This window comes from Anarhichas minor, unplaced genomic scaffold (genome assembly GCF_050575085.1).
Source record: "Anarhichas minor isolate MPS153535 unplaced genomic scaffold, ASM5057508v1 ptg000014l, whole genome shotgun sequence".
Lineage (NCBI taxonomy): Eukaryota > Metazoa > Chordata > Actinopteri > Perciformes > Anarhichadidae > Anarhichas > Anarhichas minor.
Genome location: NW_027466460.1, coordinates 202,002 through 216,610, shown reverse-complemented (window position 1 = coordinate 216,610; position 14,609 = coordinate 202,002). Strand labels below are relative to the sequence as shown.

At 43.3% G+C, this 14,609-nt stretch overlaps 1 protein-coding gene and 1 long non-coding RNA gene across 6 annotated transcripts in view; one reads left to right on the top strand and one right to left on the bottom strand.

Moving 5' to 3' along the window:
• Window positions 1–14,609, bottom strand: part of klhl5 (kelch-like family member 5) — a 59,792-nt gene that overhangs the window by 12,108 nt on the left and 33,075 nt on the right. For all 4 annotated transcript variants that reach the window (XM_076090981.1, XM_076090978.1, XM_076090979.1 and 1 more), the window contains 4 exons: window positions 11,289–11,477; window positions 3,947–4,083; window positions 3,517–3,713; window positions 1,821–2,033 (listed from right to left, as the gene is read on the bottom strand). In XM_076090981.1, coding sequence (XP_075947096.1) covers window positions 1,821–2,033; window positions 3,517–3,713; window positions 3,947–4,083; window positions 11,289–11,477 — 736 coding nt within the window. The remainder of the gene's footprint in view (window positions 1–1,820; window positions 2,034–3,516; window positions 3,714–3,946; window positions 4,084–11,288; window positions 11,478–14,609) is intronic.
• On the top strand, window positions 7,576–12,639 carry LOC142949378 (uncharacterized). Of its 2 annotated transcripts, XR_012954026.1 has the most exons (3): window positions 7,576–7,857; window positions 10,441–10,575; window positions 11,299–12,639. It is a non-coding gene; the product is annotated as an uncharacterized LOC142949378 (long non-coding RNA). The 2 variants fall into 2 exon arrangements; XR_012954025.1 differs by lacking the exon at window positions 7,576–7,857 and having other exon boundaries at window positions 8,600–10,575.

Sequence of the window (14,609 nt, the reverse complement as noted above, 5' to 3'; positions counted from 1 at the left end):
GTTCAAAATTGTCCAACATGTTGGTTTATGACCAAAATAACTTGAAAACCCACATTCCCATCAGCTTAAGCTCAGCTGTACTTTATGTTTAGTGATAGTTTGCTAATTTTAGCATGCTAACCCACAAAACTAAAGTGATTAATATGGTAAACATTACACCCGCTAAATAGCAGCATGTTAGCACCGTCGTTGTTAGCATGGAGTGCATTTACACTTATGGTGTTTGGTTGGATAGAAATGAACGATCAGACAGTTTGCTTGTCAGAAAGTTAAGCAAAAAACAAAGATGTGACAGATGTTTCTCTTTGAACATTTTTTTCTGCTATTTTTAAGACCAAATGATTGAGAAATTAATCAGCAAACACAATCTGTTCAGTGCGTGAGGTCAAATTTACAGCCCACAGATGCACCTCTGAGGAGATTAGACCAAGTGTGTATGCATCAGTGTTTGTGTGACAGTGGTGATAAGGAAAAGGGATTAAAGGTTTTCATTTGGGTTCATTGACGTCCTTTTGATGAGTAATTGCACGGCGGCCTAGATACAGAGCTGACTAATTGCTAGATGAATATCGATCGGCCGTCTGTGTGGGGTTTATACATCATTTTATTGGCGTGTCACAGCTCATTAGGTCGCTGAATGTTAACACATTTATCAGCTTAGCGTGGTGGTGGTGGTGATATACTCCTAAAGGTTGAATGAACCCCTCTATGACCGCCTTGCTTCTGCTCTCTCTGCTCTAGTGCTATTCCACCGCTTCACCTCTCCGCCATCCATCTTCTCGCCTGATTACATGTTACAGCTGCTTGGGATTTCAGCTGACCGGGGCAAAGTCGTATATCTGAGGTGTTCAAGTGCAAACCTGGGAGATGTACAGACGCAGGCAGAGAAGATAGAAAGAGGGGGGGGGGGGGGGGGGGGCCACAAGGGGAGATTTATCTCCACACTTCCCTTATAAATAGTAAGGGAAACGACTGAGGGAGATGAAGAGAACAGATAATTTAGCTTCAGTTAAGAGAGTTATCACACTTAATTAAGGTTTAAAACGTGTGTGTGTGTGTGTGTGCATTCGACGCCCTAGGCAGTAACCGAGGCTCTGCCTCGCATATAAGCATCACATTACCAGTTGAGATACTCTTTCACAAACTAGGAAGAGGAGAGAGGAGGAGACACATGCACCCACTTCAACACAACAAAGACGAGCACATGCGTGACAGGGTAATGGTTGTGATCTACAGTTAGCGTGATGATTAAAGTCCCTCTAATTGCACGAAGAGGATAGAGACAGAGAGACGGACTGGAGCCAGGAGGAGGTAGAGAAGAATGGGGGAGGGAGAGAGCAAGAGACAAAATTTGGCCATGGAAAAAGAACAGCAACATGTACCAACATTATCAGTCATTGAGTCGTGTTTGTGTCCACCTGGTGAATGTAAGTCCAATATTCTTAATGTTTTAGCTCTGTTTTTGGTCCCTTCCATTATGTACGCCAGCTAGTCGCTAACTGTGTCTGTCTGTCACAGGGCAGTTAGCGTACAGTGGCTTTTTAGAGGTTTCTCACTAAAACCGTTGTTACAAGAATGCTAATATGGAAGCAAAACAATAAAGTTGAGGGCCGGAGAGCTTAACAATGAGCTGAAACTTGCTATAAAGCTCCGTAAAGCTGCAGATTTGGGTGATTATCCTCCGTAGGTTCATCATTAGGAGGGACTCCTTTCAGTATGCTTTTCGCATTGATTGTCATTATAAAAATAACAATTATAGTCGCTTTAAATCAGTCAGTAACAACGGCGTGATATGTGACGGAGTTCTATGCAGCTCTCACCTGTGGCTGCAGCAGTGGCAGTCGGATGTGAGCCAGCAGCAAGGGCAGGTGACGCTGTCGCGTGGCGGCGTCATGGCGGACCCACGTTAGCAAAGAGGTTACCACGGTCTCCTCATCGGGCACGTTGACGTCATCCGACGTGATCAGCCTCTCCATCTCCTCCACTGGGAGCAACAGGAACTCCTGGCCTCCCACCACCTCTAAAAAGTGTTCCTGGTGGACAGGGAGATGAAATGGTTATAAGAGTAGTGAAGGTCACTTTAGACTGGATGATTGAAAAACGAGTTGCAGATGAAAATCGGAATAAGGGGAGAAAGAAAACAATAGGAAGATATGAGTGGAGAGAGGAAAGGGATCAAGGGGTTAGAAGGAGGCAAGAAGAGAGAAACAAAAGGAAGGAAATGAGGGCTTGAGAAAGGTCAGAGGAAGATGGATGAAGAGCTGCAGACAAAGGGGGCTGGATGAGAAAAGGTTGGAATGATTCAGTTATATAAGATAGGAAGGTTGCTGGAGAAACAAAGAGCAGGACTGCAACCAACCATTTTCAGTATCTACTAATCGGCACATTAATAAATCAATATCACAAAATAGTCACAAATGTCTGACACAACTTTCAAAAAGATACTTACTCGATACCATCACAAAATACAGTCCGCACAATTAAGAAGCTAGTACCAGAGAATGTCTTGAATGATTCATGGTTTATCAAAATAGGACGCAGCTTAATCTTCTGAGAATCAAATGATCGATTTATCATTTCAGCTGTAATAACGAGTGAATGTGGATGGGATAGAAATGAAACCTAGATACTTAAACATAGAGGCCATAATACAAATGTCTTAAGTGTTAGCCCACATTATGCTTCGTATTTGTGTCAGCTGTGACAATAAGGAAGGTGATGATGACAATGGTTGATGTTGTTGTGCTGTGATTGTATAGCGCGCCATAGCTATTCTCATTCATTTATCTACTTATCTATTTTGAGGGAAGTATTATCTGTCGATATTAGAAAAGGGGAAGAAAACATGCAACATGTAAATGTGACTCCTACAAATAAAACATTACAAATAATTTAAAAAAGAAATGACTCTCCACACCGTCTATTGTGTAGCTCTTACACATTGGCTGTAATAATCCTGTGAGATGTGTATGTGTGAATAATAAGTGTGTGTGAATTACAGTCACACCCAGATAAAGCCACCTCTACGTCACGGATTAAAGTTGAACAATGATCCACTTTAGAGAGAAAGGAAGAAAGAGAGGAACGATGGCACTGACAGAGACAGACGCACAGAGGGAGGCGGGGTGGAAGGAAGGGCACGCTAACACAGGAGAGAACAAAAAAAGAAAAGAAAGAGTAATCAAGTCGATGGAGGAGCTATTTCACAGTCACCATAGCAACCCTGTGCTGAAAACCGCCATTGTGGCGATAATGGTGTGTGGCGCGCGTTGCGAACGAGGAACCGATTTGTTAGCGAGAATAACATCAAGGCCTGACCGGGGAAAACTGCACAGAGAAAGAAGCCTGTTTATTGTCCTTACTTAATCAATTCATTGTCAAAATCACCTGTGGTCTACCTGAATCTACATCATCACATTTAGATCAATATTTTCCAAAGACGTTGTTTCATTCATGTTCTTGCGGTGGCTCTGCAACAGCTGGAAGGAATAGAGGTTAAGTGGCCGTGAAACCAACCATGGTGTAGGTGTGAGCGGCCCGCTGCAGGTCATTGCAGCCCTGAGCGTCGGCATAGGAGCGGATGCCCAGACAGTTGGAGGGGTGGAGCTGCTTCATGAGGAACGAACAGCAAGCCTGAACCACCGGCAACAGCTGCAGTAGACAGGAGGCAGACAGCAGAGACTCAATGGTGTCCTCCCTCAAATCGAGCCGGCCTGGAAGAAAAAGAGGGGAGACGGATGGAAGACAGAGCGACCTCACGAAAAAATTGAGTACTGAATATTTTAAAGTGTCTAAGATATATTATTCAAAAGGTTTTAAGATCAAGGGCAACACCGCCCATGAACTCAAGCGACTGGTCATGAAAGTCCTTTCATTTTACAGAACTGAGACCAAAATGAATCCATTTATTTAGCATTAGCGTGGCGATCAGTGTGTGTCTGGATACCTGTGTATGCATACTGCACCAGGACCCACAATGCATCGGGGTCCACTCCTTCCATCTTCACCTCGTCCTGCTTGGCCTCCCTCACATCGCTGGTGAACATGGCCGCGAAGTAGTCCGACACGGATGAGAGCACCAGCCTGTGTGAGTGAAGAGAGTGTCTGGCATCAGTCAGAGAGCACGGACAGCCGTAATGGAGGAACGGGGGACTTTTGCTGACAGGACGAGTCTGGACTGACGGGGAGAAGATGCAGAACAGGGAGGCCTGGAAATGACGCAGGCTAATGCAGAACATTGTCATCCTGCAAATATACCACACTAGTAGATTGGTAGTTAACACACATTAAAGGCATCAGTAAGTGCCAACTAAAGTGCTAGTTTGTTGATCAAACGGCCTTCCCCATCACGTCTCTAACATCAGAACTTGGGGGGGGGGCTGCGTCAAACAAATTCTTTATGAAATTGACAATCCAGCGTTAACGCCCACTTCACGCAACGATTGGCCAGCTGTGCAGAGGCGAGAACATAAGCAGGGTTCCAACTTCTCTCTCAAGCTTTTTTAGTTCTTTACAGAACTATGAACATCTGTCACTTTTCACATGAACAAACAAGTGCTATGAATTCCTTTGAGAAGTGTCTGCCGTTATCTCCACATTTAAAGGATCATCACGTCTCCTCCCTCTCTGTGACGTCCGGTTTTACACCCTGCCTTTGAGCGTGGCCATTCGGAACAGCTGTAAACTACTTTTAACTATTTTTGGATGTTGGTAGTTCTCTTCTTGCTAATGACTACAGTTGTCATGATACCAAAATTGTGACTTCGATAAGATAAATATCTCGATACCGATACTGAAACGATACCACGGAAAAACATCATGAAAAGTTATAAAAGATGATGGAACTTCACATTCTTTTTCATTAATAATGAAAAAAATGTAAAAATATATTAATGAAAGATGTACAGTGTGATGTGATTTCTTTGATAGTTAATTTAACATTTGCAACCAGCGGCGCATCAGGCAGAGAATGGTGCTGCATCACGGTAGATGGGGAGAGGCTTCCGAAACCAAAAAAAACATGAAATGATAATAAAATCAGATGACGTTCAGTGAAAAGTGGACGAGAGAAGACACCGCAGTAACTATAAAAAGCACTGTGTTTTGTGAAGAGAATATCCCTCTCACTGTCGACTGCTTTTCCTCTCTGTCCATTTCACGTTACTGAGAAACATACTAAAACAATTAAACAATAATCTAACACTCTCTGTTTGGTGGATTATGTGTTTACCGAATTACAGGAGATGCTTTGACAGATTCAGAAAAGATGGTGAGTGTAATTTTATCGGGGCATTTGGTCCTTGATTAGAGCTGCGTGGATATTTATCTTGTTGTTTTTCTGAATGGAGTTCTGCCGACACAGACACTAGCTCAGAGCGGCACTGTGCAGCCTGGCAAGCGGTTCATGGCCTGATTTAATCTTCTTTTAAACTTAATTTCTTGACTCCATCCTGCTGGTTAAGCCTAGCTAAATCCCGGGACCCGCTGTTTATTTTTTGACTGCTGAAAAGTTAAAACCACACGCGCGCGCACACGCACGCACACACACACGCACACACGCACACACGCACACACACACACACACACACACACACCTACCTTATAGAAACATTGTCTTTCTTAAAGAACCGGTACTAATAAAATGGGGCATCGAACAGATTTTAACGGCAGGGTATTGCGATACCTTTCTAGCATCGGTACACAGTGAAACACTACTAATGACCAGAAGGTGTCGGATTCAACAGTGGTCTACATATCGCCACTTTCATTGGACCAACTCAAATCGAATCTTAAGATACCGAAAGATTCACATCATTCGCAGACCTGTTGGTGAGCAGAACCTGAATTGACAACCACAAGTGTGTTCTTAGTTTATGGAAAGTCTACAGCGTTATGACTGAAGGTCACAACAGATATTCATTTTGTACTATGACCTGCCAACAATCATCTGCAAGATGAATCACCAACAGAGGTGGGGGGGAACCTTTAGGACAGTGAGCCTATGAGAGACAATATGAGGAGCCTAGAGGAGCAATATGAGTGTTGTGAGCTGGAAAGTATAGCAGAAGTGTCAAAATTCAAGCCACAATAAGCAACCACAACAACCAAGTTGGTCTAAACAGAGACCAGAATAACATCTCGTCACGTAGGTCTGTGGTTTTTAGAGTAAGAACTGAGGGCTTCACTCCATCCTCTGAGGGGAAACACCGACATTTCCACTGCAAGATTAACAATGAGACTTAAATGTTTTATTTTTTATAAACTGATGGCTATTCTCTATTGCTTGATAGACTTAGATTGAGACTTTCAGACCCCTTTACTTCAATCTGAGGGCAATGTAACATGTCAGTCTCATGACTGAATAAAGCATCGCTTTTACGCAAAATTCCGTAAAAAAACATTTAAAAAAAACTGTTTCCCACAGCACAAGTCTGAAGATATCAATGCCCTCCCAATGGCAATATCTGCACATACTCCTCCTTCTCTGAAGAGATGTGATAAGTGGTGGAAGAAACCCGTGCAAACAACAGCCTGGCATGGGCCTAAGGCATCTCCAGATGTTTGTACATAGTGAGCATATTGAGGACAGAGAGCTCAGATGCTTAAGTATTCTTTCTATTCTCTTCATAATTTCAATTCTTTTCATACACATGGCTCGAAGATGACACAACGCCTTGGCGTGCCCTGTGAAACAATGCCAATCCTTGCAGTCGGAGAAGAGATTATTCAACCCATTGCATTTGTCAACCACTGCAGCTGAGCTCATGGTCAGCAGAGAAAGAAGAAGAAAAAAAAGAATATACTTAACTTAAGGTCAATGTGAAATTTAGTGTCTGGGAGAGAAGATATATGGTATAATGGAGAGCAAGCCAGAGGAAGGACAGAAAGGAATTATCTTAAGGTCATTTTTTAAAAAGGGACAGTTAATTAATTCCTCGCCACAAAAATCCATTACCCTTTCATGTCACTGTTCAGTTAAGTACGCACACGCACACTCAAACATCGTATTAAAAAAGTACATGTTATTTAATATTTAATGCGCAGTATTTTTTCATTATTTGCTCTTGGAGATGTCTTTGTAAATGAGGTGGTGACTGTCTAATGGAGTCTAAATGGCCGTGCCATATAAAGCAGTCCTCCTCATTTTTAATGTCCTGATCTAAATACGGCTGATGATAAGTAAACTAAATTAGGAAAATGCTCACATTAGAGCTCTGTTTGATAGCCATGAGAACCGATTTTAACATGTTTAAATGGTTTCTGCTGATTTTCTGCTTCCACTGCTCTGTGTGTTTTGTGTGTTTTTTGACTTTGAGGTCAACAGACTTGTGCGTGTGTTATGCATATGTGTATAATGTCATTACCAAGTGTGACAGTGGGACCATGACAGATAGCCTGAAGCAGAGAAGAGTGGTGTGTGTGTGTGTGTGTGTGTGTTTGTTTTACTGACAAAGTTGTCAAAATACACTGTAGTCAGCAGGAAGTTGCTCTGCCAGTATTCAGTCGGGTATATCTTTCTTATCTCTCTCTCTCTGACACACGCGCACACACTATTTTCACTCCTCTTAATTTTTCATGCGGGTCTCTGACTTCCAGTGAGCGACGCGGGCTATATACAGTACCGGGTTATATACACACAAATGCACCTCGCAGAAGACAGAGACATAGCAGGCAGTGTGTCACTGCGTAATGGAAAAAGCAAAGAGAAGACTAAAAGAGCAGGAAACAGACGAGTCGGAGGCAGGAAAACAGAGGCCGAGCTGGAAACTGAACACTGTGTCTGTTTGTGTTTGAGTGTGCTTGGTGAAGAGACACAGCGGTGGAAAAACAGAGAGGGTGAAAACAACAGGAGGGCTGGTAGGAGAGACTTACTCAACTACTATGACCCTTCTCCACACATAAAAATACAGCAGTACATGTTTAGCCACGCTGATGTTGGGGTGGCAATATGTCCGTTTGTCTGTTGGTCACCACTTTTGCCCAGACTGAAATATCTCAATAACTATTGCCATGAACTTTTGTACAGACAATTCATGTTCCCCGGAAAATGTTCCCTAATGACCTTGGTGATCCCCTGACTATTGCTCTAACGCCACCAGCAGGTCGAAATTTCCGCTTTTCCCTCAGGGTGAATTGTAATAACTAGGTAATTACTATTTAGCCGTCGGTCCAAATTTTTTATTTGTCCAACACTTTGCTCAAGATTGTTCCGTTTTTCCCTGTTGAAGTTTGTTCAGTGCTAAACAGCAAATGTTAGCACACTAACATGCCAAACTTAGATAGTGAACACGGTAAACATTATATTTGCTCAACATCGACATGTTAGCATTGGCACCGTGAGCATGTTAGCATTCAGCTCAAAGCACCGCAATGCCAAAGTAGAACCTCAAAGAGGTATGCAGACTAGGGCTGGGTGGTATACCGGTTCAACCGGTATACCGGTTTTAATTTCCCATATGATATGAATTTTTCATATACCGTCATACCGGTGCAGAGCTGAAACAACTTCTGTCGCTCTTCAACAGGCAGCAAAATATATTGTTTGCCGCTGAGAGCGTTACGGTCGGAGCTAGTTGTCTTAAGTGTATTGAGAGGGAACCCTAGTCATGGTTATAACTTTATAACAACAATTAACAACCCACAACTAACTCTATTTAACAGAGCAAAACACCACGACACAACAGTTTGTGACACATAAACAATTTGGTGTTCGGTGTTAATTAATTAATGCTTTAACGCGGAAAAAAAAAATAGCGTGATATACCGTGAAACCGCCAGAGTCTTACAAAATACCGTGATATGCATTTTTGGTCATACCGCCCAGCCCTAATGCAGACGTTTCTGAACTAAAGTTATATTAACTTAAATCAGTTGAGGTAGCACACTTAGAGGTGCTCACTGGGAAGTACAAAAATAGCTTTTGCAAGATAATGTATTTGTATAGGGTGCTGCCCCAGAGACAAACAGTATGGCTGTGCTCTACTTTTTAAAAAGTGCATATAGAGCTTGAGTTTTGCTCAAACTGCACTGTTGGCAACAAACTCCACAAAAACCTGTGCAGCTACACACAGTACAAGTGGCCTATTCGGCACGCACGGTGCACTTGTTTGTGTGTACTTGTAAAACAGAGAAAGAGGGTGTATGTTTTGTTCCCAGAAAAGCGTTTTTTATCCTACACATGCAATAAATCAATTGCAAACAAAACACCCACTTTCAAACATCTCACTCCCACCCCCTTGCTAGTACACACATACACACACATACACACAATGAACACTTAGAAGCAGCTTCAAATGCCGACACACTCTTTCATATACACCATTTGGGTTCTCATACAGCGGGGTCTTTTGTTTGTCACCATCTGTGCCTAGGGGACTTAAATCAAGTGAGGCAGAGGAGGAAGGCGGTGAGAGAAAAGGAGGCTTTCTGCTGGTGGAGGACCGCTCTTCTGTGCCTCCCATGTGCAGATGGACCCTGCTGCTGCACCCGTGGCCACATGCCCGGAGAAGCAGCAGCGACAGAGCAGCGTAGAGGGGCACATGTGTGTGTGTGTGCGTGTGTGTTTAATGCATGATTCAGAGGCTCAGTTGACTATGTGTGATACAGAGAGACTACAAAAATAAAAGGGACTTTTAAAAGCGTGACTGTGTTGCATGTGAAAGATACTTTCCAAACAATATCCTGTGTGAGCAGCATGTGTCATCATGTGTGTGTGTGTGTGCGCACATGTGTACATGCATGTGTTGAGATGTTGTGATGAATGTGCCATCATTACAGGACAGTATAAAGTTTGATGTACAATTATTTTCATTTTTGATTAATTGCTTTTCTGATTAATTGCTTTGTCTATGAAATGTCATCAAATAGTTAGACATCACTAAATCACTCCCAAAATGACATCTTTAAGTTGCTAGTTTTGGCCAACCAACAATCAAAAATACAAAGTCAGACATTTTGCATTTTGTTTGGCATTTTTGTTTCAGAAGTGACAATTGATTATCAACATACTGTAGTTAATTCTATGTTGATCAGCTAATCAATTAATTCTTACAGCTCTAGATGGATTTATTTTTCATGTAAATGGACTTGTACTTGTAAAGAGCTTTTCTAGTCTTCCGACCACTCAAAGCTCTTTAACACTACATGTCGTGCACCCGTTCACACCCATTCATACACTGATGGCAGGGGCTACCATGTAAGGTGCCACCTGCCCATCAGGACTATGTAACATTCACACAACATTCAAACACTGATGGCACAGCCTTTGGGTCTAAGGACAGAGGTCGTCGTATGCTGAAGAGATTGTACACCCCCCTGAGGCAAATATGTGATTTGTGGTATTAGGCTATATAAATAAAATGTACTTGACTTTGGTTTATGACCAAATACCTGTGAAATCTAATGAAATTCCCACCAACCTCAGCTGTACTTTGTGTTCAGTGCTAAACACTTAATTTGGGGTTAAGTGTCTTGCCCAAGGACACATCGACGTGGACTAGCGGAGCCGGGGATCGAGTCCCGCAATCTTCTGATTGAAGGACGACTCGCTCTATCACTGAGCCACAGCATTCATGTGTGAGTGTGTTTGCACTCGTCAGTATTTTGTATACAGACGGTGTGTTAACATATTTAGTGTGTATTCTTCAGAGCGCCCACCATAGGGCAACATGCGAAGGGGAAGTGGCAAAAATAAACACAATAATACGATGCAAATTGTTAAAAAATGTTTTGGAAAACAAAAACTCCTGATTACATTTCTGCTTTCATTTCCCCGAATGATGCAAAAAGACGTTTTTGTTGATTGCAGCTGTCATCTAATCTTTCACTCTGCTACTATAAAACAGGGTTTGTTTTACACTGGTGAGGAACATTGATCATGTATACTGCTAAAATCAGCAGTTCAATAATTAGGAAATTCAATTAATGACAATTTTGATATGATTAACCCATCTAGTCAATTAGCAACCAAAAATTGGCAAACACTGATTCATTGAAGCTTTTTAAATGTGAGGATTTGATGCTTTTCGGTTTTATATCATTGTTAATTGAATACCAATAGGTTTTGGATTGTTGCTCAGACAAAACATACGATTAAAAGACATTAACTTGATTTGGATTTTTTTGTTGATTGTTTTTGGCTCAAACAATGAACCAATTAATCTAAAACATAACTAGGAGATTCATAGAAGACATTTAACCATTAGTCGCAGGTCTGATGTCATCTATTCAACGTCACCATATTTGCTATGAATGTTTGAGTGATATCTTCATGGTGTCTTTGCTCCTACCTGTGTGCAGGTATCCGCCTGTCTCCCACCACCAGTACGACATCGCACAGCTGCCGGGACCTCAGGTAGCCCTCCATCTTGCGGAAGGTGGAGTCGGCGTGGGACAGAGCGGTGAACGTGCACTCCTCTGGACACGCACATGGCTCCATGGACACGCACGAGGAGAGCGTGGCACTGCTGTTGGACGTCCTAACGCGAAGACAGGCGTTCACACAGACAGACAGAGAGACAGACACAAAGAGAAGGAGACAGAAGCTTTGAGTGCGTGGCGTCGGTGCCGATTCTCTTTTGTTCGACACAAACGAGACAGATGTGTGGAGAGAGCGACACCAGCTGCTCTGTGTCATCTGCGTGCCATCTTTATTCTTCGTGCCTTTCCCTCACGCACACTCTGCTCGCTCCTTCACTTCTCAACAGGGTTACTGTATGTCGCCAGCAGCAGACAAAAGCTCTGTAAAGGTCCAATTACTAAGAGTAAATGGCCAGATAAATTTAGCCCACTTAAAAGAGGGGCTGCCAATTAAATAGCTGTGGAAGCCGAGCCCATCGGATGTGCAGTGATTTACTCCGCTCCCTAATGGCAGCCAGTTTCCTTGTTTCTATACCAACAACGGGGAGAAGTGAAGCAGGATTTTAGGCCAGGACGGCCTCAACATTTGTATTCACTGGTGGAAGTGTTGCAGCCCAGGGTTATGTCTTATTCTTCCTGTCTGAGCCGTTTACGTTTGAGCCGGTGTGTGGCTCATCAAAAGACAAGCACCGAAGTATAGCCCCCCTGTGAATTATCAGTCATCATGGGCATGGCTCCCATACCGGCATTTAATTTACGAGAGCCAGAGCTGTACTTCCATTTTTAATTTAGCAACAGAAGTGGCAGGACTGGCTCTACAGCACAAAGAGATAAATGAAGTGATACCTCAAGGATGATATCACTTCAACTCTGCAGTTAAAGAGAAATCACACTCTTTTAGGGATGTGTAAGTGTGTGTGTGTGTGTGTGTGTGTGTGTTTGTTTCAAATCAAACCCTCATCTATCACAATTTTCCACACACATATTCTCTCGGCATTAAACAGCGAGCGAAGTTCTGGGTGGGTCGTGGAAAATGTGGCTTTTCTAGATGACTTTAAATGCAAACACTAAATGGTCTTTAACAGGATTATAATTGAGATATCATTCTTGTATGTATCTCGAGTGTGGCCTCTTTTCCGTTTTTTTTGTGGGTTTTTTTGTGGTACAGTAAAGGCTTTCTGGTCCGGCCTCGTCATCTTTTTTGGGCTTTAGAAATGAAACTGATTTGACCCGAATTTGAAAATAATCTCAGACATCGCTAAATAAAGTTATAAGAAAACTGCTGGTGTTCGTGGCCTTCACAGTGTGTGTACTCATGCATGCATTCTGGTCTGTGTGTGTATGTGCTGCTGTGTATGTGCTATAACAGGAGTCATCTTCCCTCTGCCTCTGTCCTCTACTCCTCTCGATCCATCTCCCGTCCTCACTCTTATATCTAATCTCATCCATCACTCACTTCGTTCCACCTCATCCCATCATCCATCTTTGCCTCTCTCCACCATCCCAATCTAGCCCTCCAAGGAGGCTTTTTGGCTGGCTTTCCTATCCTCAGAGGAGATGACTTTGAAGTGGGAGAACGCTGCCTTCCAGTCCTCTTAATTGAGCCTGGCAGGCACTCAACATTGACAGAGAGAGAAACACAGAGAGAGAGAGAGAGAGAGAGAGAGAGAGAGAGAGAGAGAGAGAGAGAGAGAGGAGACAGAGAGAGTGTGTCTGGGGCGAATCAACACCATGCAGCCAGATTTTTTAAACCCCTGCACCAGGCAAGGACACTCACACCACTGTCATTCAATGTCTTTCTCCCTGCCTCTCTCTCTCTCACGCACATTTGCACGCACACTTCCTTGTGATTAACTATCCAGCCTGATTAGCCTGTAGGCTAACGGCTAATGCAAATGAAACTTGGTTCTGTGGGCTGATATACGACGCGATCATCCAGCCACCACAGTGCCTGCCTGGTCACATGTGAACCCCCTCCGTGACACACATGCAAACGCTTTCGTTTTCTCCCAACACATTAGAAAAAGGGGGGGGGGGGGGGGGGGGGAAACAGAGAGAGGGCAAATTAATGGACAAGGGTGGGCAGAGATGAACACGGGACGGAGGGAAAGAAGGGAGGCACACCAGGATTTAAAGGGGGGAGCTGGCTGGGGGTGAGAAAGTAAAAAGGGAAAGGAGGGGATCAGCAGTGTTGAGCCCAGCCGTTCAGCCACTCTGGGATTCAGCACGCGTCCCTTCCCATGATCCCACTTGGGATTCTGCCACTTGTGTTCTTGGAGTATCATACTGTACACAGGGGCTGTCGGAGGGAGGGGATGGATCGCATACAGAGAGAGACACACAAAACATACATGGACATGTACGCTGCAGAAACCAATCTCTGTGTTGGTATGGCAACCCTAACATGTGCAGGGACACTACATCCGTGTACATGCACAATACGTACTCCAGTTCTGTGCAGGTTCACATTATAATTTCATCTTTGCCTATGATATCGAGGCTGGTGTGTGTGTGTGTGTGTACGTGTGCATTACTATTAAGCAGAAGTAATTTTCTGTGTGAGCACTGCCGGACTCCCATCATCACCGAAGATGTGACAAGCCTTGCATAACAATAGATATTTTTAAAACCATATTTCTCTCTCTCTCTTTCGCGCCCACAATCTGACATTTGAGATGAAAACCAATTAGGGTGTAGAGTGAAAGTGCATCAGACGATAAATTATTTTTTTTGAAATCCACTCTTGCTCCTACTGAAAGCTGTTTTTAAAAGTGAGTGCGTGTGCACGCGTGTGTCCTACTGTAGGAATGATTGATATTTTCTGATGTGTGTCTTGGGAACGCAGAGAATAATGGGAGGCTTTCAGATGCATCATTACGCCAGTATAGTAACCATGCACACACACACAAAGACACACACACACACACACACACACACACTCACTGTGTGTACTGCTCCCTTTACTTCAACCCATTTAATGCTGCATCACAATAAAAAACATAAACCTGGGAGATGATGCCCTAATTGCTGTGTTTCCCTGTCTCTACGGCAACCATAATTAAACGCCGTTTCACATCACAACATCTGGATTGGCCACACCAGTGCAACACACTCCATCCAAGCATGTGTACACGAACACGCACACGAGCACTGAGGAATGTGAGCAAAAGCTATAAGGGAATCAGTCACTGAAGACAAAACAATATAAATGTCAAGTGCAGAGAATGTAGCTACACGCGGAGCTCAGCCCT